Source organism: Cavia porcellus, unplaced genomic scaffold (genome assembly GCF_034190915.1).
Source record: "Cavia porcellus strain 051 isolate PalLab524CR breed Dunkin Hartley unplaced genomic scaffold, mCavPor4.1 scaffold_24, whole genome shotgun sequence".
Lineage (NCBI taxonomy): Eukaryota > Metazoa > Chordata > Mammalia > Rodentia > Caviidae > Cavia > Cavia porcellus.
In genome coordinates this window covers 44231081-44259021 of record NW_026947507.1, presented here as the reverse complement: position 1 = coordinate 44259021, position 27941 = coordinate 44231081, and the positions used below count along the sequence as shown (strand labels likewise).

The window sequence follows — 27941 nt, the reverse complement described above, 5'->3', positions numbered from 1 at the left end:
TCTCTCTCTCTCTCTCTCTCTCTCTCTCTCTCTCGGGTCATTACCCACTCTTGGCTCTGGAGTGGGCGGTTTCACATTCCTACCAGTAGTGTTCCATTTCTGCTACCTCCTCACCAAAACCTGGCATGTGTCCTGTGTTGAATTTGAGCCTTTCGCGGGGATGCGGGGGTGTCTGTTTTCTCTGTTCCTAAGTGTTCTCAGATCTGACTGTGTGCTGTACCACTTTCCCATCTTAAGTAGGAGATTCCTGCTTTTAAACATATTCATAGAATTGCACAGCCGTCTCACAACTTTGCAACAGTTTCTTCATATCAAAGCCTGTACCCTTCAGCCATCACGCCCCAGGTACCCAGGCCAGGGGACTGTCGCTTGGCTGTCTCTGGACTTTCCTCTTCTGGACACTTCATATAAATGGAGTCATATATGACGTGTTGCCTTTTTGCTGGCTTTTTAGCAAGGGCCATTTGTGTTGTCACATGACCAGAACTTCCCTCTTTTCTCTGGTTAAATACATTTCACCCTGTGGGCATTCATGTAGATAGACACTTGGTAATGAATACCAGGTCCTCCTGAAGTCAGAGCTCCTGCAGTTCAGTTGTCTGACAGTGGCACACTGCCTGGCATAGCCCCCTGATGAGAAAGGGGCCCTCACATTTGTCCTGTGCATCTCCACCTTGAGGACACCGCCTGGGTTGAGGGCTGTGGCCCAGGGCCTTCTGTGTGGACTCTTCCCTGCTCTCCTGGCCTCACTGGGTTTTTTTTGTTTGTTTGTTTGTTTGCCTTTAATTCTTCATAGCTCTTATCTAGTCTTTTTTTTTATTGGGTTATATCATTTGGTTTTCCTTTACTGTCATTTTATTGGGGTTTTTGAGGGACAAGAGAAAAGTCATGTTTATTCTACTAGATTTAACCAGAGGTCAAGGACTTTCTGTTTTTATTACATAAGTCTTGCTCAGTCACCCTCTCCACCCCCGCAGCCTCTGCTGAGCTGTCAGCACCTCCCCCCAAATTGCTATAGAGCCCAAGGACAAGTCTCCTGCCCTGGAGCTGTCACTTAGGCTGTGACTTGGGCACCTCCTACCTTTCTTAGCCATGGCCTGGTCAGGGTGCTTGCTCCCCACAGACTGCACAGCTCCTCAGAAAGTCCTGAGTCGCCAGTCATTCACTGATGCATTCAATCGTGAGTCCCGCGCACCAGCCAAGGTGCTCTGCATGGGTCCAGTGTAGCCTGCGCTCCCAGACCCACCAGAACCAAGATGCCTCTGGCACACAGTGCTCCGCGTGCCCTGCCTGGTTGCACTTCTCTGACTGCAGTTTCTGTTGTTTTACCTGCAGGTTGCACAGTTCTGTGCAGCCATTCTGGAGGACAGCTGGTGTCTCACATCTGCCTCTGCATGCAGTTTGTTAGGGTAACACACACCTCTTGGTTTTCATAACCGTCGTGTGCCCATTGGAAGGGAAAGAAAGTGCTTGTCTTGTGAAAACAGCTTGAGTTCTCATACCCTCGGAAGGATGAAAGGGGTTTTCTGAGCATTGTGGATTCCTCCCAGTAATGCCCAGTGTTGTCAGTTACCATGCTGCATAGACTCATGCGGGATGGTACATGCCTATTTCCAAAACTTCCTTTTCCTTTACATGGCTTAGAGACCTTTCAGTATCAGTAGAAAGTATCATCGCCCTATATCCTAATTTTTTTTTCAAATCTGTGTTTGTGTTTTAGACATTGAGCAGCTGGACATGTGAGTTCCTTTTGTAATCATAGAAGTGATGGGAGGTTTTTGACCTGGTGAGGGAAGATGAGTAAACTGTTCTGAGAGTAATCATTCAGTAATACAGAAACCGAGGCAGTAGATCACTTGAAAAATGAGTGTATTGTTTAGATTTGGTGGCTGAATGCTTACAGGAGATAGCGATGAGGGCACCCTAAGACTGAAGGGGGAGTAGTGTAAGGAGAGGCAATTCAGCAGGTGTGAGGACACAGGTGTAGCTCAGCACGGGTGCACACCTACTCCTCCAGGGGTCTTGACAGAGACACACAAAGCCAAGCCCAATTTTAGAAGAGCAACAGTCTTTGGCTTTAATTTCATTAGGTACCTCCTAGTTCTGACTTAACCATATATTTAATAGCATCGAATTTTATCTTTGTCAGTAGCATGTACTGGTAAGTTTGAGGTACAAATCTAAAGTTGTTGCATAAAAATTTGACTTCCTGTACCTCTTCTGCTCTTATACTTTAAAAAAAACTCCATATGGAAAAGATCTGGGAAAGTTTACATTGACTTTTGCATTTGGGGTTAAGTACATGTATTTTAAAAGAAATACCTATTGTGGTGATCTACTCAGAGATTTCCTAAGGTGCCACCTGATGCATATGCAGATTTAACTCTTAATTCTGCATTTTGGTTAGTTTTCCCTTGTTGCTGTGACAAAATACTAGACACCCAAAGTGACAGAAGGAAAGGTCTGAGTTACAGTTTGTGGAGGTTTTCATTCAACTTGGATGGCTCCAAGGTGGAGTGGCAGAGGGCAGTAGTTCATGACCCAGAAAACAGCAAATGTGGAAAACAAGAGCAAAAAGGGAAGATGCAAGAGAGCAATTGTACACAAGCTCCCTGCCCCAGGGCGAGAATAGCACTCATACCCCTAATCCCGGTCCTGAACCATAAATTAGTCACAAACTCTAGATGCCACCCATGACCATATGAGGCTTTGAGGGGACATCCACACACAAACCATGACACTCGGTGAGCTTGGTAGATAGGAATGTGCATCAGACTGTTCCGCTTGCTTATGCAGGTGCAGGATGACTGGTGTGCATGCTGATGAGTCCTTGTTCCCGGCAGCTAATCCCAGAGAGCACACAACAAGCCTGGTGAAAAAAAAGGTGAGTGTGCAGTCTCCACATAAACCATGGCAGCTACTAATTTATTAGTTTATTTTTATTACTAGGAAATCATTTTCGAGTATTTCCTAAGAGTTATCTTACATATGAAAATTGTTGTTTTCTTTTCTGGTACTTGTAGGTAATTAAAGATTTCTTTAGCCCAGTGGAGGTGAAGCTATGGCATGTGTGCTGCAGCGGGCTGTTTGTTGTCATTGAAAACTCCAGAAGGTTCACCCTCACTACTTTAGCCCATGAATACATCAATGTCTTTTGTAAAAAATGGGAGAGACTTGTGGGCTTCAGGAAACCTACAAGTTGCCCAAAGACTAGTCACCCTCAGATGCTTTGGAGTGTTGGATCCTTAGTAAAGCTAGAGGGCAAGCTGCATATGGCCAGGCTCTGACCAGGCTGCAGGGAGAGGGCTGGCACTTGTGTTAATGAGAGAGGAGCAAGAGGGAGGACTGATGTTCTAAGTCAGGAGCACAAGCCTGGGCGTAGTGAGAAAGGGCAGAAAGAAACCTGTCACCAAGGAGTTAGACTGGTCCTCAGTAGGCAGGTTGGACCGTCACATCACCCTGAATCCTGAGGGCACACAGCGGAAGACGTGCTTCTCTGAGGTCCCTGTTGGGGCTCGCGGCAGAGGTGACCTGTGTGGGAGGTCGACGGCAGCTGTGAAGAGAGTGGTGTTCTGGTAGAGGTGCTCCTCCCTTTCTCTGAGCCAGGTCCTGTGAGACAATACTGGTCTAGCTTGCGCGGGCTCTGGGCGGTTCTAGGTTTGGGTTGAGTGGGCTGCTGTGACTTAAAGATGAGAAGGTGTAATGAAATAATAGTTCTTCTCTTTGGTAATTCTAAGATAATTGCTTTTGTATATTATTACTATGTCATGATTTTGAAGGGAAGATGATGAGAGAATAACTAAAAATAGTAAGGAACAGTTCCAAAGGTCTTTTGTAGAGATTTCAGGATGTTGGTATCCTGAAAGTGTCTTAGAAAACAGTTATTTAGGACACTTCCTTAATCTTTCAGATTCTGCCTTTTAACAAAATGGTACAAAAAGAAACGCTACCAGTTTATAAAGTGCAAAAACCTCTTTGTTATTGTTGTAAAAGAATTTTTATTATAATGTAGCATTACTAATTCTTATATCCTTTCTGCACAGCGTAAGTGCATGCAGCCCAAAGATTTCATTCCTAAAACACCAGAAAATGATAAAAAACTTCAGAGGAAATTCGAGAAGATGACTAAAGAGCTACAGAGACGAAAGACAGCTCCAGGTAAGGGTGCAGGCACCCCATTGCTTGCAGTTGCGGCCTCCTGGATTCAGCTGCCTGCCGGCTGGTGGGCCCTGTGGGTTAGCTGAGGCGGGAGAGCGCCCTACTGGGAGCCTCAGAAACAAGAGGAGCTGCCGCCGAGCGGCAGGGGGTGCTCGGAACCGGGCTTCACCGTGTGTCATGTGGGTGGAGCTCGTTATTGTTATGCATGATTATGAAACAAAGTATTACCTGGTCAGCCTGTATGCATGATTATGAAACAAAGTATTACCTGTCAGCCTGATCGACATAAGCCCCAAGTAGTTCTTGACTGTGTTCATCTTGCCTGTGTTCACACTGGGTCTTTTTGTTTTGTGACCTGAGATAGACAGATCTTAATGTGGCCTTTTGATGGCGTGGGAAAACCCTGGTCCCCACCTCATGCAGTGTGTGTGGGTGTGTGTGTGCAGCTGGGAGCAGTGGTTAATGGGGACCAGTGTCAACACCTGGCGTGAGGTCATATGGAGGAGCCACACTGCACCCTGTGTGTAACTTCTGTGTCTGGTCTGCTCACCTGGATGTGAGGGCCCAGGCCTCTGGCGTGCACGTGGATCTGGTTAGGGCAAGGTGAGGTGAGATGAGATGACTGAGAGGGTACTAGTGGCATGGGTCACATGAGTGGGTGCAGCAGGGGTGGTGGCAAGGAAGGTGGCGGGGTGGTATCCTGAGGGAGGTCATGCTACAGAGGTGCAAAAGTGTATCTTTGAGCCTAAAGTTGAATTTCTGTGTTTTCAGATAACAACGTGCCTGTTTTCTTACTTGAGTCTTGTGGCTCATTGACGTATAGTTCCTCAGTTAAAATCAATAGTTACCAGGACACAATGGAGAAGAGACTGCAGGAGATGAAGGAGAAAAGGGAACATCTTTCCCCTACCTGTACGTGATCAGTTTGTAAAATGAAAATTATGCAAATATGTGGACAAGTTACAGTGGAAAGTTTTTTCTTTACATAATATTGTTTCCTGATATTTCAATGAAGACCTTAATAATATTTATTCCAGAAAGTTGTATACTTTGTTAAGACTTTTGAAGCTTATATTGGGATGTATAGTTTTTTCCAGGTTTAAAATCCTTTTTGTCAGAACTCTTGTCATTTTTAACATCTCTGAAATATTTTCTTTTTTAAAAGAATTACATTTCTCTTTTGAAAGAATTTACTCTGGATTAATGTAGCCAAGGTGTCAGTTTATAATTTCTTAATTTTAATGTTTTTAACTACTTAACTAGCAATTGGACATCTAACAATGTAACTGATAGTTACAACTCATCTGGAGTCCCACCTAAATCTTTGTCCTTGCTCGGGTGTGGCCTGTATTTTAACTTGTCCAGAGCTTTTGCAGAGCACCATTCTCTTTGTGTGCAGGGATGTGATAGAGGTGGGGTTTCTGTGCAGAGATGCACTGCTTTTGTTTTTGTTTTTACTTAAACTACATTGTGCTGTTTGCATTTTTATTTAATTCTTTTCACCACTTCTTACAATTATAACCCTACATGGCTGTACCATAGACACTTACATTTCTAAGGTTTCATGCATTTTAGTATTAATTCATAAAGATGATTTAAAAGTTTTGATACACAAATTACGCTTCAAAAATTTTGAGTCATACATGAACTTTACTGATTGTCTACAAAAATCCCAGTTTCCCCCATACTTGGAAAACTCAGTGGCATTAACTGAATATTTTTTCAATCTGAAAGAAATCTAAAGATTGAAAAACTTTATATTTAATTTGCCTTGATTATTAGAGAAGCTGAATATTTTTTCATACGATTGACTGTGACTTGCTAAGTGTAACTTAATATATTATTAACAGTTGCCTCTGGATTTTATGTCTTTGTCTCTCTGCCTATTACATTTTTCATTTCTTTCTTGAGTGTTTTTGAGGCAATATAACCTATCTTGCATTTGTATTTTATATGATACAAATGGACACCTCTGTCAGTTGATAGTTTTAGCTGCACATAACAAATAGAAACACTGGTGACTTAGGTAGGACTGCAGCTCTCTGCTTGTCAAGTTTAGAAGTGGACAGCCAGACTAGACTAAGCTGCGCGAGGTGTTTTTGGGAGTCCAGGTCCCCATCTATGTGTTTGACTTGGCGCCTCGCACCTAGCCAGCCCCTTAAGGTGCCCCATCCATACTTCTTCCTCATTCTGGGGCTGCACCTAGTCCCCTGCCATTCCAGGGACCCACAGGACGGAATACAGGCTTTCCTAGGATGCAGCCAGGGTGCTGGTGTTAAGAGTGCTGTGGTGGGTCTGGAGAGACCAGCTTTGTCCCAGGTGGAATCCAGACTGTTGGGACACATCATGAACTAATTCATCTTCACCTCAATGATCCCATTGCTTGCCAGACTGCACTCAGCGGCCGGTGCTCACCTTCCTTATCTATAATTCTGTTTTTACAGTGGCTTGGTCACTTTGTCACAAAAGTTTCCTTCTGAGTCTTTTTAAAAGATACCTTTGGAGGCCAGAGATTTAGCTCAGTGGCGTAAGCGCCTGCTTGGCAAGCACCAGATCGTGAGTTCAATCCCAGATTAAAAAAAAAAAAAGATATTTTGGGTGTGTGATCCATACACTTAACTTTGTTTCTGTGTGCCGCATGCATCACACTCACAGATAACACCTGCACCCTCACTCGTTAATGTCATTGGTAAATGTCATTGGGTAGTTTCTACGTGCCCCTAGGGTTTCTTATCCTCAGCACTATTGACATTTGGCTGGATGACTCCCTGTTCTGAGGACTCTTGTCAATACCATTCCTCACCACTGCATTCCAAAAATGTCTCCAGACTTTACCAGACCTCTGCTGGGGACCCACACCTCCCGTGGCTGAGTGCCACTGCCCTAGTTACGAAGGTGACTAGTGGGAGCTTCCCTGAAGAAGGAGCCTGGTTATCAAGCTGCAGGACAAGCCGAAAATGCACTTGTACCTTTGTTAAGCTTCTGACTAGATCCATTCAGGCAAGTTAGCTTTTCAACACCCATGTAATTTTTGTGGTTCTATCATTTAACACTTTCTAAATAATGTGATGGATAGAGAATTTTGTAATTTTGTATCTAGTAGATTGTCTAAAGTTTTTCTTTGTGCTTGCTATTTCACGTTGAAGTCTGAAATGTATAGCAGAAAGAAGACACAAGTTAATGTACAGTGGGTTATGCGAGACCAGGGAGACCCTGTCACAGAACCATTAAAAAGGGCCGGGGCTCTAGCTCAGTGCAAAGGCCCTGGGTCCAATCTCCAGTACTTCAGAAAAAAACAAAAAACATCCAGTGCAGTGGGTGGGGACACTGTTGTCCTATCCTTTGGAAAGCACTGAAGTCTGTGTGGTCTTTCAATTCCCTTGACAGCATCCCAGAGGACCGAGCTGGCTCAGGAAACTCCAGATGACTCTCTGTGTGAAGCATCTGTGAACATTTCCGGGGGTACTTTGTATGCAGGTAAGTTACTATTTCCCTTGTGTCATATTTCAGATAATGAGAATTGAGTGGTTGTTTTATTTAGAATGTCATGTTTCTCTGATGATTCTGGCACCAATTGTAATGAATGCATGGTAGATTCCTGAGTCCAGCATCCCCTCTGGTTCCTGTGGCTTTCCACCTTGGTGTTTGTTTTCTCACCATGGAATCAGTTTCACACTTTTTAAAATTCTTTTTTTTTTTTTCTTTTTTGTCTTTTTGAGACAGGGTCTCGCTATTCGGTTCAGGCGGCTCACTTTGTAGCTCAGGCTGGTCTCGAACTCACAGTGATCCTCCTGCCTCAGCCTCCCACATGCTGAGATTACAGGCATGAGCCACCACACCTGGCTACTTTTTAAAATTCTTGTGACCTCCTGTGAACTCACCTGTGTACACGTCAAACAGTAGGGGAGGGGCAGTCACAGCTTAGTGAGCACTGCCTTGCCCAGCCTGAGACATGCAGCCGGGCGAGGCACTGACTGAGGTCATTGCACACATGTGTATGCGTAGTTTTTCACGTCTGACCCTAGACTGACTTGCAGTAATAAGTTACAACTGTGCTTTGGTTATCTCTGATTTCTTGTCATTTTCTGACCCAGCCTGCAAGAGAGCCTAGGTCAAGAGTGGTGAGATAGAACTGTGTTCAGAGGGACTCCGACTGTGGGACACCTTGTTAGGAAAGTAGCAGCAGTGATAATGCACAGATCACAATGTCTAACCCTGGCTTCCTCTCAGTCTGTTTCATTTTGTTTTATTGAGAAAACATCTTGCTGTAAAATCCAGGCCAGACTTCACCTTGAGATCTTCCTGCCTCAGCCTGAGTACCCCAGTCACCAGCATGTGCCACCACACCTGGATAATGCAGTTTTTTCTTGCTATTTCTTCTGTGCCTGTTTGAGTTATTTAACTATTTAATCTTTTTTATAGTGGCACATCAATTTGCGAACACTTTTGTTTGTAAACAGTTCGGTTCACAAATGGAAGCATTTGGCAAAATTTTGTTTTGTTTCCAGACTCTGCATCAGGGAGCAAATAGGACTGTTGCCATCTTTTCCAAAATCATAGGATAAATGAAGTTTATGAACCAAGGTTAGGCTGGAAACCAAATGATGACAGCAGCTTATGCCAGCCCCATTTTACTATGTGCAGGTGCTAATTCACAAGTCTTGCTGTACTCCACCGACGTCTGTTAGCCCATGGAGTAGATGCCATCACCATCCCCATTTGCCACAGAAAAAGCCAGAACACCAGGAGGTCAAAGCTTGCACAGGTCACCAGGGTTCTGAGTGCTGAACGCAGGGCTCTGACTTAGTCTGACTTGTGAGGATATGTCACCCTGTGGATCAGCTTTCCAAAGTGTAATAGACACTCAGCTGCTAAGACTGAAAGGGTCCTGTGTTCCAGCCTCGGCCCTAAGGCTGCCTTGGCATAGGCACCGCCTGCTGCTGCTGGGCCTCCCAAAAGCCTCGAGGGGGACTCTTCCGTGACCCCCTTTCTTCCTCTGGAAGTTCAGTGAGTTCATGGTGAGAATCCTGTGCAGCCTCTATAGATTGTAGAGGTTCTTAGAGCAGGGAGGGGCCCGCCCTGGGCCAGCTGTGCTCAGGGAAGAGGAGATAGCCTCGGTCCTCCAGCAGGATTTCCCTGTGCGGCTAGGTGCCTGCTCCCATGCCGTCAAGGAGTGTGGCTGACACCTGTCGAGGCCAGCATGGGGTTCATGGGGCACTGACAGCCAAATGGTTTTGGAGCAAGAGTCCAGGAGAAGCCTGTAGGACTTTCTGGAGGTGGCCTGCAGCTCAGCGTTACTCTCAAGAGAAGGGGTAAGCTGCATGATGGTTCAGACAGTTTTGGTTCCCACATGGGTCACTTTTGAATATAAGTCTAGCATAAGGCCTTAATCAGGAGATTGAGAAAGTGAAGACCAGCCTTCCTAGGGGAATGCTTTGTGGAAGACTAGAGCTCGACCTCAATCATGTAAGGCAGCAGTTCAAATACTGCACAGACTGGAGAATTTGGGAAAGAGCTATAGATAAAAGTGCACATTCATATGAAAAGACGTGTAAGGCTCTTGGAGCCACTCCTTGTCCTGACCAATACTGTGCAGAAGCCCAGATTCCCTGGTGGAAACTACATGCCTTAATTAAGAATAAACCTGAAAGGAAATGAGAACCAAAACTGGGTCAGTACTCTTCTTAATTAATAGCTGTAAAAAAGTGTTCTTTTATTGGTCAGCTAAAGATTCCATTTACAGAATATTTTATGGTTAATTCTTTAATATTCCCAGGTAAATCCTTTGCTGGTGATTTACACTCATCTTTGGATGATCTCTGTGGAAATCAGGAGAGGAAATTGGAAGAATCTGTTAAGGAAATTAAAAGTGAAGCGTGCAATTCCTCACCTGTACTGAGAACAGGTCACACTGGCTCACTAGCATCGTCCGGCAGCCTCAGTGAGTTGGATCCCCAGAAACCCCCAGGTGCTCTTCCAAAGGAAGGAATCAATTGGCCACAAGACCCAGGTGGTGAAATAGTCACCCTAGAGAGAAAGCAGGCTGCAGAGGTATCTGAAATGAGTGAGGAAAAAAGCAGCCCGTCTCCTGCGACATCTGCAACCAGAAGGCATCTCTGGCTGCAAACAGTGCTCCGGAGCTCCTTGGCAAACAGGACAAGGGTGTCTGCGGACTTGTACACACCTCTGAGAGAAACGCCGAAGAGGAGGAGGAGCAGCCAGAGGTCCTCAATGCCCTGCACACAACTGCTCAGGTCCAGATACTGCCTACAATTCCCATTCTCATCCACTGTGGAGACTCCTGACAGTGGGGCATCCTCTTACGAGGATTACTTCTCCCCCGAGAACCTCCAGGAGAGGACCTCAGGGAACTATCCTTCTGGGTCTCAGCCTTTGTCATGTCCTGCTCCCCTCACCTGCAGAAGCCTTTCCCAGAGGGAGAGAGCCAATATCCTAGAAATGTCTGACCTCACTTGTATTGGGGAAAAACCAAGAGTGGTCAGCCTCACCAATTTGAATGCAAAAGCTAACTCCAGGTTTCAGAGTCCTGCATGCGTCGCTGCAGAGGACACATCTGCTGCTGAGAAAAACCCGGAGTGCTGCAGGCAGGCTGGGCATTACCAGGCAGAAGATGCAGGGCCCACAGCAGGTCACCATGCTACCCATGACCCTGCTGGTCCATGGCAGGAAGGCAGCTGCTCCCCTGTGGTGGGGAGTAGAGCACAGAGAGAACTGGCTGGCAGGAGAAGCATCCAGAAAGAGGGCCCCACTGCTGCAGTGCCTGAGTCCCCTGTAGGGCAAGCACAGGACTGCAAGCTATGTCTCGGAGAAGAGCAACCTGCAGAGGAAGAAAAGGAAAATGTAGCCCTGGGATACAGTGGAAGTATGTCGATATCCTTTTCCCAGTATCTCTGCTACACAAATCCGTCACAGCAGTCCACATTTTAAATGCATCACAGATTCTTCATAATGTATTTTCCTTCCCCCAACACTTTCAAATTTTTAAAAACGTGTGTTTGATGTTTCACAATGGTAAATTCTTTAGCGGTGGATTGCTTGTCACCTAGCTTATTGGTCAGGGTGTTAGGACTGCTCTTCCCCTTTGCCTTCGTGTAAGGGAAGCCAGCAGTGCCCTGTCTGAGCAGGAGGCAGTGTGGGGCTTTTCCTGGCCAGCCCAGTCCCTCAGCATGATGTGGCCAAGAGTGCAGAGGCCACTGATGGGGCCCTTGAGAGCTGGGGGCATGCTTATGATGCAGCATATTTCAAAGACGAGCCATTGATTACTTCTAGAAAGAGGGGAGATGAAAAAGGAAATTTTGACATTTTGTTATCAGTAATTTTTGAAGAAACTGGGTAATGTCAAGTGTAAGGAAATGCTTTGAAAGCATTTCCCTCCAGCAGAAAGTTAATTCATAGCAGCACTTGTTGGATATCTACTTACTTTGCTTTAGGCATATCATTTAATTTTTTATTACTATCTTTAATTGTGCACATTATAATGATTTATTTATGAAACATAATAGGGAAGCTGTTCATTTCATCACGCATAATATAATCGATTCTCGTAAACTGTTTAGAAGTTCTAGGCATGTATAAGCCTCTACGTGTACACCTATCCTTCCTGCATTAGAGGGAAAAACAAAACTAGAAAAACAAGAAACAAAAAAGACAAATAACAATAGCAAAGAGCCCAAAACAATGGTGATACAGGCCTTCAAGGAGGTAGGAACAGAACTAAGGTTGTTATTTTACATAATAATCTTCAAGAATTCCTCAGATCACCAGACACAAACATGCAAAATCATTCCAATCCTGTGAATGTTAAGTGTTCCAAGAACTTACAGAATTTATAGCACAATCATCTTAGCTATCCTGTGTGTTTATACAAATTTAGATACATTTTCTTTACACTTTTTCTTTTTCCTCCTTTTCCCTAATAGTTTTCCCCTTTGAGCAGATTCTTACCCTTTCACTGTATTTATTGAGGATTTTGTATTTTATATACATACCGTTCTTACACAGGGAGACAATACGGTATTTACACATACAAGTTTAATTTATTTCACTTATGAGTATGGTCTCAAGTTGCATCCATTTATTTATAAATACCTCGTGAGCATTCTTTATAGCTCAGTAGTACTCTATTGTATAAAAATACCACATCTTTTTTATCCATTTCTCAGTTGATGGGCATTTAGGTTGTTTCCAAGATCTGGCTATTACAAGTTGTGCTGCTGTAAACGGCATGCACATATATCACTGATACGACATTTTCAGTTCTCCTGGGAATATGCCCAGAAGTGGGATAGCTGGGTCAAATGGGACTTCCAATCCCAGCTTTTTGAGGACCCTCCAGTACCATTCTACACTCCTACCAACAGTGCGGAAGAATTCCTTCCCACTCCCCACCCCCCACCCCCTGCAAACTCTCCAATATTTGTTGTTGGTCTTTACGCTGGCCATTTTTTCTGGAGTGAGATGGAATCTCAGTGTGGTTTTAATTTGTATTTCTCTAATGAGTAATGATGCTGAACATTTTTTCATGTATTTATTTGACATTTGTATTACTTTATGTGAGAATTGTGTATTCATCTCAAAAGCCCATTTTTGGATTGGGTCTTTGAATATCAGGAGTCTGATTTTTTTTTTTTTTAATTCTTTATATGTTCTAGACAGAAGTCCTTTGTCTGAGGGACAGTTGACTGAGATTTTTTTCAAAATTCATGTGTTTCCCTTTTACTCTGTCGGAGATTTCTTTTGACATGCAGAAACTTTTTAATAAAACATGATCCCAGCTATTGATTCTGCAAAGTATTTTCTGTGCATTTGATGCTTATTCATGGCTTCTCTACCCCTTCAAGATTTCTCCCTACTTGATCTTTCAACAGATTTGGTGTTTCTGTTTAATATTTAGATCTTTGATGCATTTTGACTTTAGTACATGGTGATAGGCGTGGGTCTAGTTTTTTGATATATAGAGAGCCAGTTTTCCCAGCACCACTTATTAAAGAGACTGTCATTCTTCCAGTGAACATGTTTGGCCTCTTATTAAAGGTAAGGTGGCTGAGTGTGTTTGTAGTTGTAGTTATATCTTCTAATCTATTCCATTGATCTTCAGGTCTGTTTTTATTCCAGTACTATGCTGATTTTATTATAGTAGCTTTGTAATGTAACTTAAAGTCAAGGATTGTGATGCCTCCTGCCTTCCCTTTGTTGCTTAGAACTGCCTTTGCTCTTCTAGGCTTTTTCTGGTTCCAGATGAATTTTAGGAATGGTTTCTCTAGATCTGTGAGTATGCTAGTGGTATTTTGATTGGAATTGCATTAAATCTGAAAGCAATTTTGGGAGAATGGCCATTTTCACAATATTTGTTCTTGTCCATGAATAAGGAGTGCCTTTCATTTTCTGAGATCTTCTTCAATTTCTTTTTTCAGGCTTATAATTTTCCCTGAATAGATCTTTTACTACTTTTGTTAGATTGATCCCTAAGTATTTCATTTTTTTGGATGCTATTATGAAGGGTGTGGCTTCCCTCTTTTCTCTCTCAGTGATGTTTGTGTATAGGAATACTATTAATCTTTGAGTGTTGACTTTGTAACCAGCCACATTACTGAATTTAGGAATACATAGGAGTCTTTCAATGGAGTTTTGGGGATCTTCTATGTAGAGTATCATAATCATCTACAAATAATGATAATTTCTTCTTTTTCTGTCCTTACTCCTTTTATTTCTCTCTCTTGTCTAATTGCTCTGGCTAGCATTTCCTGCACTATATTGAATTAGAGTGATGATAATGGACTTGTTGTCTTGTTCCTGATTTTACTATAAAGGCCATTTCATATGAGGCTGGCTGTTGGTTTGTCATAGATGGCTTTTACCTTATTGAGGTAAAGACCATCTAATCCAATTTCCTGTAAGGTTTTTATCATGGATGAGTGTTGGACCTTGTCAAAAGCTTTTTCTACATCTGTAGAAATGATCATCATCTTATTTTTGGCTCTGTTGATATGGTGGATTATATTTGTTCATTTACATATGTTGAACCATCTCTGCATGCCTGAGATGAATCTCACTTGGTCATGGTGTATAATCTTCTTGATTTGCTGAATTCTGTTTGCCAATATTTTATGGAGAATTTTTGTGTCTGTGTTCATTAGGGAGATTGGCCTATAGTTCTCTTTTTTGTTTGAGTCTTTCTCTGGTTTTGGTATTAGAGTAATACTTGCTTCCAGGAATGAGTTAGGGAGAATTGCTTCCCTTTCAGTTTCATTGAAGAGTTTTAGGGGTGTCAGCATTAAGTCTTCTTTGAGTTTCTTCTAGAATTCTGCAGTGAATCCATCTGGACCTGGGCTTTTCTTTGTTGGTAGGGATTTAATTACATTTTCAATTTCATTAATTGAAATTGGGCTATTCAGCAGTTTTACATCTTCTTGACTCCACTTTGGTAATTCATATGTTTGTAGGAATGTATCCATTTCTTCTGTGTTATCAAGCCTATGAGAGTAGAGGTTTTAAAATAGGTATTGATGATCTTCTGTATTTCCACAGGGTCTTGTAGTGATTTCACTCTTTCTTAATGCATGAGATTGAGAGGTTTTTTTCCTTTTTAAAATAAAGTTGTCTAGGGGCTTATCAGTTTTATTTATTCTTTCTAAGTCCCTACTCTTTGATTCATTGGTTCATTCTGTTGTTTTCCTAGTCTCTATTGCATTGATTTCTGCTATGATCTTTATACTTTTCTCCCTTCTTTTGGCTTTGGGCTTTTCTTGCTCTTCTTTTTCTAGATGTTTGAGGTGTAGCATCACGTTGTTTATTGGTGTGCATTCTGTTTTCCTGATTGGGGAATTCAATGCAGTAAATTTTCCTCTGAGGACTGCTTTTATTGTATCCCACAGGTTCCAGTAATTTGTCTTTGTATTTTCATTTGCCTGTAGATATTGTTTAATTTCTCCTTTAATTTACTCTGTGACTCATTGATTGCTCAGGAGTATATTATTCAATTTCCATGTGTTTGTGGATTTTTGCAGTTTCTTGTGTCATTAATTTCTAGTTTCATGGTGCTATGATCTGATAGCATGCATGGGATAATTTCATTTCTTCTGTATTTACTTAGCCATGTGCTGCAGGCTAGTATATGGTCTATTTTAGAGATGCTGCTGAGAAGAATGTATATTCTGATGTTAGATGGAACACTGTATACATCCACTGAGTCCATTTGTTCACAGGTGTGTTTCAGTTTTGTTATTTCTTTGCTGATTTTCTCTCTGGTTGATCTGTCCCTTTGTGTCAATGACCTGTTATGGTCTCCTGTTATAATTGTGTTATTGCTTATTTGATTTTTCATTTCTGTTAATATTTGCTTTGTATAGCTGGGTGCTCCCGAATTTGGTTCATATATATTTATCATATATATTTATTTATATTAACATATATATGTTATCTCTTTTGAAGTTTTCTCCTAACTAGTATGTAGTGACCTTCTTTTTAGTCATTCTTGATTTGAAGTTCACATTGTCTGCAAACAGAATAGCTACCCCTGCTTTTTTTTTTTTTTTTTTTTTGATTCCCGTTGCATGCAGGATTGTTTTCTATCATTTGACTTTCAGTTTATGACTTTCCTTTTGGGTTAGCTGGGTTTCTTGTATAGCATATGGTTGAATGTTGTTTTTTGATCCATTCTGCCTGTTTCTTTTAATTGGTGAATTGAGGCCATTTACATGAATGGTTATAACTAATATATATTGGTTTATTTTTGGCATGTTATCTTTCTGCTGTTGATGCTTTACCTTTCTAGTCTGTTTAATTGTCTGCCTTGCTTAGTGGTTTGTTTCTATGTATGTCCAGAATATCTTTCTGTATTCTTTGCAGGGTTGTTTTGGTGGTCATGAAGTTCTTCAGCTGTTTTTTGTTGTGGAAGTATCTTATTTCTCCATCCATTTTTGAAGGACAGTTTTGCAGGGTACATCAATCTGGGTTGGAAGTCATTTGCCTTTAGGATCTGAAATACTTCACTCTATAGTCTTCTTGACTTCATTGGTTGTGCTGAAAAGTCTGCTGTGATTCTGATAGGTTTCCTTTATAGATGATCTGTCTCTTCTTACTAGCAGCATTTAATATTCTGTTCTTATGTTGGATTTCTGAGATGTTGATTATTATATGTCTGGGTGTAGTTTTATTTTGGTTATGGCTATTTGGAGTTCTGTATGTGTCTCTGATCTGTATGTGAGTTTCCATTCTTATGTGTGGAAAATTTTCAGCTATCACTTCTCTAAATAGCCACTTGATATCATTTGTATTGTCACTTTCTTTTTCATTTATTCCTGTCAACCCGATGATGTTTTTATTTACATCATCTTGCAGCTGTTGAATTGTTATTTCCTGATTCCTTGTTATTTTTAAAAGATCTTTCCTTTCCTGTTCACTAGCTGCAATCTTGTCTTTAAGGTCTGAAATTCTATCTTCACTTTCATTGAGATGGTTTTGCCAACTTTCAATGGAATTTTTGATTTCCTGTATATATCTCTTTGAATCTGCTTCATGTATTCTGTGTGTTTCTTATGCTATTCATTCAGGGTTTCCATTTTTTGCACTGTTTCTGTAATTTTTTAACTATCTTTTAATGTGTTCAGCATTTCTTTCATTACATTTATCATTTCTTTTACCTGGGAGATTATTTGTGATTTTAGTTCTTTTAGAGCTTCTGGAGTTGTTTCATGATTCGTTCATTGTCTAGTGCTGAGATTAGCAATTTGTGCTGCACCCACCCTCCAGCAAGTGGCCTGCACAGAATATAAAGGAAGAAAAGAGGCTTGCTTCTCCTTTGACCCCTTTTGCACTTGCTACTTTTGCTGTCTTCTGCAACCTTATCTGTTGCCGTATGCCATGTGCCCCGGTGCCATTGAGCCATCAGATTATGGAGTGAAACTTCCACATAGTATTAGCTAAATAAACCTTTCTTCTCTAAATTTGGGGCATCAGGTATTTTGACTCAGCAATGAGAGCAAAGTAGGGTACTTTCATAAAGCATATTGATGCAGCTCAAAATTCAGTCAGTTTTTTGTAATGAAGATCTACTAATGACAAGAATAGAATTCTTGGAGGTGAGGGAAAATTTCATTTCACTTCATTGAGGCTCAGATTATTCCCGTCAACAAAGTTAATATCATGAAGGCTGATGAATAATAAGATTTTTCATAGTAAGATTTTATGTATTTCACCTCCAGAAATGCCTTTTCACATAGTAAATGTCACATCCTGGTAGCATTTTATGAGCAGAGAGTTCTCATGTTCATTGCTTAGAAGATATTTACAGAACTCTTGGATTCTCGGTGCCTTTGAGTATGTAGGCTAGTCATTGCAATTGGAAGCTCTTCAACTTTGCAGATGGGGATTTTATGAAAGTCCCTTTGCTCTTGCATCAGTCTTGGAATGCTGCTGAATAGTTTGAGCTCTGGAAAAATGTCCACAGCAAATGCACATGAGAATAGAGACCTTAGTTTTTTTTGTTTTTGTTGTGTAGGTTTTGACAACACATAGAGCTTATTATTTTATTGAAATAATTCTCCTGTTCTGACACTGCTGACTGTAGCTCTTAAACTACTGAGTTTGCTTTGAACTGCCACATAGATAAAACCAGCTGACATCTTGAGCTTGCCTGGGGGCCCAGGTACCTCTCACTAATGAAGAGGAAGCGGGGCTTTTCCAGGAGCCATGTGACCACCAGTAGAAACAGGTCCTTCCCACACCCTTTTCTCACTGGCTTAATGCATTACAGCTTGAACCACCAGTGTATGCATGACCCATCCAGTGCCTGGTACCATTTGTGGTGTGAACAGAGCTAATCAGATTTTTGGCCTTTTTGCAAGTTAATAAAAAGCCGTCCAATGGGACAGTTGTGTGTGTGCCACTGGTGCTACAAGCTGCCCAGCAGCAGGACACAAATTATGACCTATTGTGAATGTATTGGTGCAGATTTTCTGCAGTGCTGTGTGATGGGATTTTACATGTCAGCACTTTATTCATGTGTGTTATCTTCTTTAAGCAGAGTGGACATGTCTAAATATGTGACCGTTAGTCATGAGATCCATCAACTTGATTGGATTTGTAAAACTGTACTCTTGGCTGTGTTGGAGTGAGTCAACGAGGCACAGCCTCATGTACTGTGTCTAGTTCCTGGTCCCTTCTCTCCGTTATTCCCCTCCTGTGTCCTTGCTGCCATGAGCTTAGCACCTCTGCCCTACCTTGTTGTTCTGCCTTGATGATTTGTCTTAAAGGCAGCTGACCATGAGCTGAATCCCATGAATCTGTAATTCAAATTAAACTTCTCATTTGTGGATTGGGGGTATTATGTCTCAGTGATAAGAAAGCTAACTAGTATAAACCCTTAGGTTCTTTTCCAGACAGTTGTCACCACCTATTGGCTGTGGAAGATAACTGTTCTGCCTATGCTGTCTGCTAGATCTTCATGGGGGCACATTTCAGGTACAGACAGTTTACTGGACATTTGTCAATAAGCAGACAGGGAACAGTCCCCAGAGTGGGTAGATACGGAAGTCCTGGTTTACTTGCCTTACATTATGTGAAAAGTTCTAATAGAAGGTGGACCATATTCGTAGGGCAGGTTTCTGTCAATTTAATGTTAGCCCCAGGCTACGGGATACTTTGAGCATACATTTTATCACATGGCCATTGGATGTCGCCACCGGAGTACTCATTTCTGCCATACTAGATTTACATGCCTTGTTCATATTGGGTCGGGACGTCCCTGAGTGTAAGTGACTGTCCTCGCAGCTGTGAATGTAATCAGTGAGATGCTGATGTGCTGACAGTTAGCGAGTGATGTTACCCAATTTATCTTTTTGGGACAGGCCCTCCCTATGCAGTTCAGGTTGGCCTTGGGTTTGCTTTATGGCCCTGCTGGTCTCAAACTTGCTACAATCTTTCTGCCTCAGCCTCCCAAGTACTGGGATCACAGGTGTGCACCACCATACCCGGCTCTTCTCACTCATTTTAGCAGCTAAGCAGTGCTGGGCGGAGCTGTAGAATTCTCTCTGGAGAATGGTGTATGTTAACTGACTGGCTGACCACTCCCAGAGGGTTTTGGTGGGCATGAACTCACACAGTCGAATCACAGCCTGCCATAGCCTCCAAATGCATCACAGAGCTGATCACCAAGTTTCATGGTGCTGGATCAGTGTGACGAATGTCAAGTGCTGGAGTGCTGCCTGTGCTGACTCAGACGACTGAGGCTCTGCCTCGAAGCTGAAGGACAGTGAGGTCCGGAGGAAAACTACCCTGTCTGCCTAGAGGGGCAACAGTCAGATTCACTGAGGGGTTTCCTTGGGTTAGCACCTTGGTGGAGAATGCAGGCAAAAACGCTGCCATAGTTGTAAAACATACTTTCATAATTTGTAATCCTAGAGTAATTACTTTTGGATTGATTTGTATCTGGGGTTGCAGCTATTTTGGTGTCTCATTGAAAGCAGTGTGAGGAATCAGTTAAAAATGTTCTGTATGAGCTTTTTAACAACTGCTTAGGCTGTCACAGACACTTTAATATTGGGTGATACACAGCCTTGTGCATATCCTGGTACTCATTCAAGGATGAGTGTAAATTAAGGCGGCAGCATAGATGCATGTGTGTCCCTTAAGACTTTAAACTGAGCAGTTACTATACTTCCTGGCAGTAACATCAGCCCCAAATACATTCAGAAGCATGTCTCACCCCTCCTCCAAAGACTCCATCCCATTTCCTGGCACTACAAGCCAGCTTTGCACACTGTGGGCAGGCAGCCTGGACAGGAAGGGGCCTAAGGAGGGAAGGTGCTGAGGGCTTAGCTGGCTGGTCCACGTGGTCACCCATTTGAGTGATCTGCTGTGTCTGTGTGTGGAAATAGACACAGTGACATAATATTAATGAGAAGCTCTACTCTTTCCCATTAGGAGATGAGAAAAGTGGGGATGCTATGATCAAAATAATCCATGTAAAAGTGTAACAATTCAAAGGATGCAGATAACTCCCAGTGGGAAATTGTATAATGTTAAAACTATTCTGTATATGGAAAACCCTTACTTAGTTATTTCTATGATAATTAGAATGGAAAAACTTGCACATTAGCTGTTGAGCAACATTTGATTTTCCCTTTTCCCCAAGTTAACAAAGAAAGTTTGTTATTTTGACTGCTGACTTCAATAGGTATCTTTCAAAGATCTTTCCACAGTCTTAAGATTCTGCATTCTGCGTCCTTAAGCAGTTCATTCCGAATTTTGGAGTTTGAAAGATATTTCCCTCTAGGATACTATTATATGCCTTTATATGTTAAAATGTTGGATTCTTAAACCAGCTTCAGAAGCCGTCTTATTCCTTGACTTTGGCATGGCACCTAACTGCTGCAATATCATCTGTTTCAGTGGGTTGTTAGAACTTGCCTCACTGGTATGGATCCCACATCCTGGAGGTCGGAAACCAGAATGTGCAAGAAGCATTTGTTTCTTAGGCCCTGGCTCAAGGCACATCTTTAATACAGGCCAAGTTTTCTCTCCTCCTTTCCTTTCCTCAGACTTCAGCTTCTCTTTTCATCATGCTGCCTTCTTTTGCCTACAGAGTGGCTTCATTACACATTTTCTTTTTTTTTAAAGAGTTTCACTGTGTAGTTCAGGCTGGCCTTAAACTCACTGTGTCATCCAGGCTGGCCTTGAACTCATAGCAGTCCTCCTCCCCCAGCCTCCTGAGTGCAAGAATTACAGGCATGCACCACCACACCCAGCTCTCACTGGACATTCTCCAGTGCCGAACTCTTTCATAATCTTATCTCTTTCTCTTAAGATTGGAAGGTTATTTGACTGATGTATATTGAAAACTGAATAGCAACCATTGTCTAACATCCCTTGATGTGACTGTATTTTGAAGATGTTGTTAACCCACTTTTCTAATGGTAAAATTTAGGCAGTATAATGTAGAGATAAAAATTCCGGAGCAGTGATACTGCTCTCTACCTATCTGATTATTTTATGAAAAGGAAAACTGGCGTTTGTATAATGAATTTAGAGTGAAAGTGTAGTGCAGATTCGTGCTTTTGACAGAGCCATGCAGATGGACTGAGTTGTGCTCTGCCTTCTCATGTTGAGGCCCGACCCCCAGGGGGCTGGTGTGGGGAAATGGCCATCCCCATGCAGAAATCAGCTCACCCAGAGCCGGACATACGTGACACGTTGGGAACAGGACCGCCTGCTCCCTACCAGTCTTGTTTAACCACCTTGCGTTCTCAGCTGCTTTTGGTTTCCTGCTAACATCCTTAAGGAAAATGTCACCACATTGGCGGAATGTGTAAAATGTTTTAAATAACAAAGAAACTATTTACTTCCATCATTTCGTGACCCTATGCTTTATGGAATCCTGAAAACTACCTTTGGCAATATCCGTCCTTCTTAAGTTTTAGAAGGCTGTGATGCATTTCCTAGAGGTTTTTTTTTTTTCCTATAGAATGCTTTTCAGCCTGTTTTATTGGTAGCAAGAACTGAGGTAAGTGATAACTATAAATTCATTTTTGAATACAAAGCAAGCTTCAGACTTATTCAGTAACAAGAGAACATTTATGCCCAATTTTTTTATCTTGCTATTTTAGTTTGATACACTCTTTCTTTAACTACTTGTATTTTTAAAAGCAAATACATAGTGTATATAATTAATATGAATTCTAATTAGGTACTTACTTTTCATCTTAGGTCTTTTTAAAAAAATTTTATTTAAAGACAGACTAAAAACAGAAAATGAGTAGCAATAATACATACATTCAGAGAAAAAATAAACAGTAAGCACTAATGTTTACATACTGTCCTTTTACAAAAGATTGTTCAAGATACAAAAGTGGAACATATAAAGTGGGAATTCAGACAGTGAGACTGCAACCAGTTCTGTTCAACTGTCCAACAAAAATTTAGAAATATGGTTGTAAATCTTATACACTTAAACACACATGCAGTTATCCATATCTTCATTTATGTTGGGATTAAACTAAAGAAGGCTAATATCACTCTGAACAAAGAATAATGCTATTGCTGGGTGTCACATTATGACACTCCAGGATCAGCACTGGGTGCTTTAGTGTCTCTTTTTCTTCAAAGTATTATGTGTCATGAGATCAGTTCTCATAAACTTTATAGATTCTACACATGCATGAGTCTTAACATGTATTTTTATCCTTTCTATATTAGAGGGAGAAACAACACAAAGCAAGACAAAACAAAACATTCCTATAAACACATGAAATGAAAAAGAGACATGTAAGACCGGTGTACAAGGGATTCTACCATAGTTCCTGTGTTGTCTCTTGTTATCGTCAATAGAATTGGTTATATCATCAGAGTTATGTTATGTACTGATATAGTATAATTGAGTATATCAGTACATAACAGTACTAATAAAAACAGAACTTTGTATATAGTATAAAACTTCAAAAGTAGGCAGTTATCAAACCAGAATGTGTATTGTAGAGTCTTGTCGTCTTCAGTGTAGTTGCCTATACTCTCAGACTTGATACTATCAATCATATCAGGTTTGAATAAAATCTGTCCATACCAAACAGCAGTCAAACAAACCAGATTTAACTAACATCAATCATGATATAACAGTATAAGTCATACAGGGCTCCCGATTAAGATAATAGGAAATTAAAAATGATTACTATGCCATATCCTGATGTTTTGGAGATAGCTGTCTGTGCCCTCAAATCTAATGCAAGTAGACAAACTGAGACCAAATAAAATCTATCAAAAAAAAAAAGGAATAACATCTAACTAAGCAGAGTGGTGCAAGTAATGTAGGTTTTAAATCCTGATACACTGTTAACAATATCTTCTGCCATCTTTTTTAAGACTCTCCCTCTCCTTTTACTTCCCTAGGGTACACTGTGTATTTTGGGGTCTGACCAAAACCCTTGGTTATAAATGTGGTCAGGGGGCAACCTATTTACCTAAGTGGTTCCAATCCAAACCTTCTCTCTCCTGGACTTGGTCTCTAGTTGTATGCCTTTACCTTTTTTTTTTTTTTTCTTTTTTTTTTTTTTTTTTTTTGGTGCCAGGGATTGAACTCATGACTGCCTGCTTGAAGGCAGGCACTTATTCTGCTGAGCTAAATCCCCAGCCCTATTCCTTTACCTATTAAAGCCTGTCTTTCCAACCTATCCACATATACTGGTCTAGTTGCCCCTATTTCTCTGTAGTTCCTGTCACATAGATCATTGTTTTCTTATATTTGATTTTCAGTCCATGTACTCTTTTTTCATGTTAATTATATTTCCTAAAAATAGCATCTCGGTGGACCCTACCTCCTGATCTACTCCACATGTGGTTCTTTTTTTTTTAATTTAGTGTATCAAGGCCATCTATATTAGAGATTATAACCAAATTTCTCTGCCTCATTTCTGTTATGCTCTTTTTTTTTTTTTTTTTTTTTTTTTTTGCTATCAGTTGTCTGCTTAACTTCTTCATTTTGTTTTCTTTTCTGTTCATTGAGGCTTCTATGCCACTGTTCTTGGAATCCTAGTACTTTTCTCTCTGTCTAGAATGCCCTGCAGTATTCTCTGTAGAGTTGGATTGGTGATTGAGAATTTCCCAAGTGCCTCTTTGTCTTGGAAGCATCTTGTTTCTCCATTAATTTCTAGAGACAGTTTAGCAGGGTATATCAGTCTGGGATGCAGGTTATTTTCTTTCAGGGCTTGGAATATTTCTCTCTAAGCTCTTCTTGACTTAATGGTTTGTGTCGAGAAGTCTGCCGTTATTCTGATGGGCCGTCCTTTATAGGTTATCTGTTTCTTGTCTCTTAACAGCTTTTAATATTTTGTTCTTATTTTGAATTTCTGGGATCTTGATTATTATATGCCTGGGTATAGCTCTGTTTTGGTTGTAGGTGGCTGGAGTTCTGTATGCCTCATACATCAAAGTATCATTTCCTTTTTCTATGTTTGGGAAGTTTTCCTTAATTATTTCTGTGACTAACCTTTGTATTTCCTGTGTTTGTACCCCTGCTTCTTCATTCACATTCTTTATTCTCAAGTTGTAGATCCTCTTGTCATCTTCTAGCCTTTGTATTGTTACTGCTTGTTTCCTTGTTATTTTTAAAAAAAATTTTCCTTTCATAATCCCACATTGCAAAACTGTCCTTCAGTTTGCTATCCTTAGTTTCTTTCAAGCAGATTTGCCATCTTGCCATAGAGTTTTTAATTTCCTGTTAATCTCTTTGAATCTGCTTCATGTATTCTATATTTTGTTTATATTCTTCATGAAATGGTTCTCTCCTTTGAGTTCCTCCCTTCATCTGTCTGTGTCTGCCTGAGAGGTGCTTAGCATCTCTTTTATTAATCTTCTTATGTCTTACTTTACTTGGCTAAATATTTCACTTTTGAACTCATCTATGAGGTCCCGTATATATCTGCTTATGTCCACTGGTGCCATGTCTGATATTGCTTGTTTGCTGTTCTCATTGTCCTTTGTATTTACCTGTCCTGGGTCATTGTTCTCAGGGTTGGGACCTGGGGACTTTTTGTTGTTGCTTCCTCTTCCATCTTTTTGCTTCTTCCAGGAGGCCCCAGTTTCTTTCTTTGTAGGTTACAATTCTTCTGAAGCACGCTGGCTAGGTGACCCTTCCCACTGCAGTGTGCTAGTGAGTTGCAGACAGGGGCAGCGTATGTTGGCTCCTTCCCTCAAGATCAGTCAAGCTGCTGAGGCCAGCAGTATATTACTATGCACTGCCTCACTCCCAGTCAGTCAAACTTCAGAGGCTTCACTGCGTTAGTGTGCGCTGCCACGCCAGAGAATTGATTTCGGATAACCTGTTGGGTCTCAGCCAGGTCACGTGACCCAGACCATGCTCACTCCACCAATCCCTTTCAGGAAGGGAACAGTGGACTGATGTCACTGCTGCCCCTTGTATTTGCCCATCTTTCCCAGTCCCCGAATGTTGTCTGCCAGAGCCCCCCTTCATGTGGAATGGCTCCACTCCCATCACTCACCACAGGTCAATGCAGGCTCCCCACCAGCTCAACTATCTGGCTGGCAGACCCCCAACCTCAGTGTGACTGCGCCTCCAGTGAGTCGAAGTGGCGGGATATCAGACAGCTTGGCAAGTTGCCTGCTGCAGCAGGAGTGCTGATCCTTTAGCTGTTCCAATAATAGCACCAGCACTGTATGTTTGATTGGTTATTCTCACCTTAGTTTCTTCTTGGGATGAGAGAATTCATCTCGCTCTATTTGGGGCTCCCCATGCTGTATTATGTTGAATTCTAAGTTGACTATCTCATATTAGGTCTTAACGATTAAAAATAATGTCTGTTCATCTCCCACCATGGGTGTTAGGAGTTATGAACATTTTAAAAAAAGATCATTGCAAGTAGTAGAAAGTATTGCACAAATGACAGATGATCTTTCCTTCAGAGCGGTGAGTTTAGCTAGATGTTATACTAAGATGTAAGTCATACAGTATCCTTGTGCATGGCCGCCTAGCACACCTGCTCTGTCAGTGGCCTATGTTGGGCTGGTGGAGGTCATAGTGGTCAGGATGTCAGCCTGCCTGAGGCAGGGCTTGGACAGTGTCACTCACCAGAGACCAGAGGAGGTGGGGTGGCAGTTTGTGGTAAGTGTCCAGAGGAATCCAGTTTGGAGATTTATAAGCAAAGAATGTTGGTTCGTGGCCCAGAACCCAACCTTGAAATGTTCGTGGGACCCAGTTGGCAGATAACCAGCTTGAATTCAGGAAAGTACTTAACCATGGTGGTTCTGCATTTTTCTCACTTAGCTAGAACTCTGGTTTTGAAAACAGCAATTTCCTCTAAATCTTAGTTGTGTTTGGTTGCATCATACTTTCCAGATTTGAGGTGCAAGTGTGGGGAACATAATCAGTAATCATTGTAGGTATGTCCAAAGCTTTGTGCTGGAAATGATTTCCTGCAGAAACACAAGCCCCAAGGCTGAAGTCCTTGCTACCTGTGATGCAGCATTGCCTCTGTGAGAAGTTGGTTGCTACCGTAAGATCTAAGCATTGGAAGCTGAATGATGCTAGAGGAATGGGGCTGCATGTTCTTGCAGTATCAAGTGGACTAATGTGATATTATTAAAATGGTGACCAAATAGGCAAAACAGTGTCTGACCATTGGGTTAAATAAATAACTTAGGACATTTCGTGGATTAAACCAAACATTCTAAACAGATCTGAAAGCACCAGACATAAGCACTATTTACTTAAAGAGCCTCTAGATTCCCATTAACTATTTGTATACACAAGTGTAATTTAAAAATCTTGTTTTGTATAACTTGTATTAGCAGTCAGGCCGTCTGAGCTTTAGCTAACCTTCAGTCCATTTGGGTTTTAGATTTTAGAAATGAACCAACGAGGCATGACGTTTCAGACAGCTCATGGGAGGGCGCCCAGGACCTCAGCAGACATCATGAGGAGTCCAGAAAGAATGGGAAAAACCAGGTCAGTGTGTAAAAGTATTTCAGATTTTCAAATGCTGCAACAAGAAATGTTCTCCATGGGTTAATGAAGCAGACTAGTGTGAACCACTGTGTTGTGTTTATTTTAAAAACACAAGTGAGTGTTAGAAAAGTCTGTAAAGCTGAGAGTGTTGGTGCACTCGGGGCGGAGTTGGCATTGTGCCCTCACATTGCCTGCGCATCTCTGCCTTGTAAAAACGTCCACACCTCTCCACAGCATTTGTTGCCTTTCAGAGCTGAATGAGTATTTGCTAGATAGAAGTACAAACTAGTAAATCTTTGATTTCTAACATGGGCATGATTTCTAACACAGTCATGCTAAGGCAACTCTCCGGCCCTCGTTTAAATTGTTTTGAGACTGGACAATTGCTGAATTGTTAGATTGGGCTCAAACTTGAGATTGGGCTCAAACTTGGGATTCTCCTGTCTCAGCCTTCCCGAGTGTGGGATTATGTTGTGCATCACTTGCCTGGCTCTGATGGTCCTTTTTCCTTTCTTCGTAAACTTCAAGTAGCACGTGTCTCTAGTGTCCTACTTTGGCAGCCCTGCAGGGAAAGCAGGGTGACAGTATTCATCCTGAGTTCTGTGCACCATGAAGGCAGAGGTGTGAAAGATGGGCAGGTCTCAGGACCAAGAGAGCCTGGACCCAGCAGCTCTGCTGGGGAGTAGTGGCTTGGAGTCCACACCAGTCACCAGGCCTTGCCCAAAGAGGTGCTGCTCAGCACACCTGTGCTCAGTGGGTCTCTTGGCAGTTCTGCACCTTCACCACGGTTGTTGTCATGTGCCTCCCCCCAACCATCCAGTGTGTTTGTTCTTCACCATCTTCTGGTTGCAGCCTTCCTGTCTTTGATCTGTTATGAAAAAGTCTCAGCGGCTGTTTTGACTGCCTGTTTCCCAGTGTCTCCACTGCTGGGAATGCAGCCCCGTGTGCTGTCCTGTGCAGCTGATGCATGAAGGGTGCTTCATGATTTTCTGTGTCTTGATCTCTTGTAGCTCTCATTTCTGTCTGAGTGTTTTTAAATTGTGTTTTTGTACTTTTCATCTTTCACTTTTTGTTAGTCTATTCTGATGCAAAATATGCATGTCTAGTTTTTAACATCTTTATTATACTTTTCAGCCTATATAATTCTATTTGAATTTATCACTTTGGGTACTTGTAACAAAATTATCAATCTTATGTGAAGCAGTTTAGTTAAAATTTATAATTGTTAAGTTCATTTTCTGGCTTCTATTTGTTTCTGTTTTTATTATCTGTTGTTTCTCTTAGTTTTCAATTGTGTGTTCTGTGCCTATAT

The 27941-nt window shown here is 41.6% G+C and overlaps 1 protein-coding gene across 8 annotated transcripts in view; it reads left to right on the top strand.

The window, feature by feature from the left end:
- Positions 1 to 27941, top strand: part of Mcph1 (microcephalin 1) — a 186215-nt gene that overhangs the window by 24527 nt on the left and 133747 nt on the right. For 7 of the 8 annotated variants that reach the window (XM_063234982.1, XM_013143416.3, XM_063234986.1 and 4 more), the window contains exons 4-9: positions 2797 to 2884; positions 4044 to 4158; positions 4930 to 5070; positions 7546 to 7635; positions 9935 to 11041; positions 26523 to 26629. In XM_063234982.1, coding sequence (XP_063091052.1) covers positions 2797 to 2884; positions 4044 to 4158; positions 4930 to 5070; positions 7546 to 7635; positions 9935 to 11041; positions 26523 to 26629 — 1648 coding nt within the window. Of the gene's footprint in view, positions 1 to 2796; positions 2885 to 4041; positions 4159 to 4929; positions 5071 to 7545; positions 7636 to 9934; positions 11042 to 26522; positions 26630 to 27941 lie in introns of all 8 variants that reach the window. The other variant, XM_063234983.1, reaches the window with a different exon arrangement.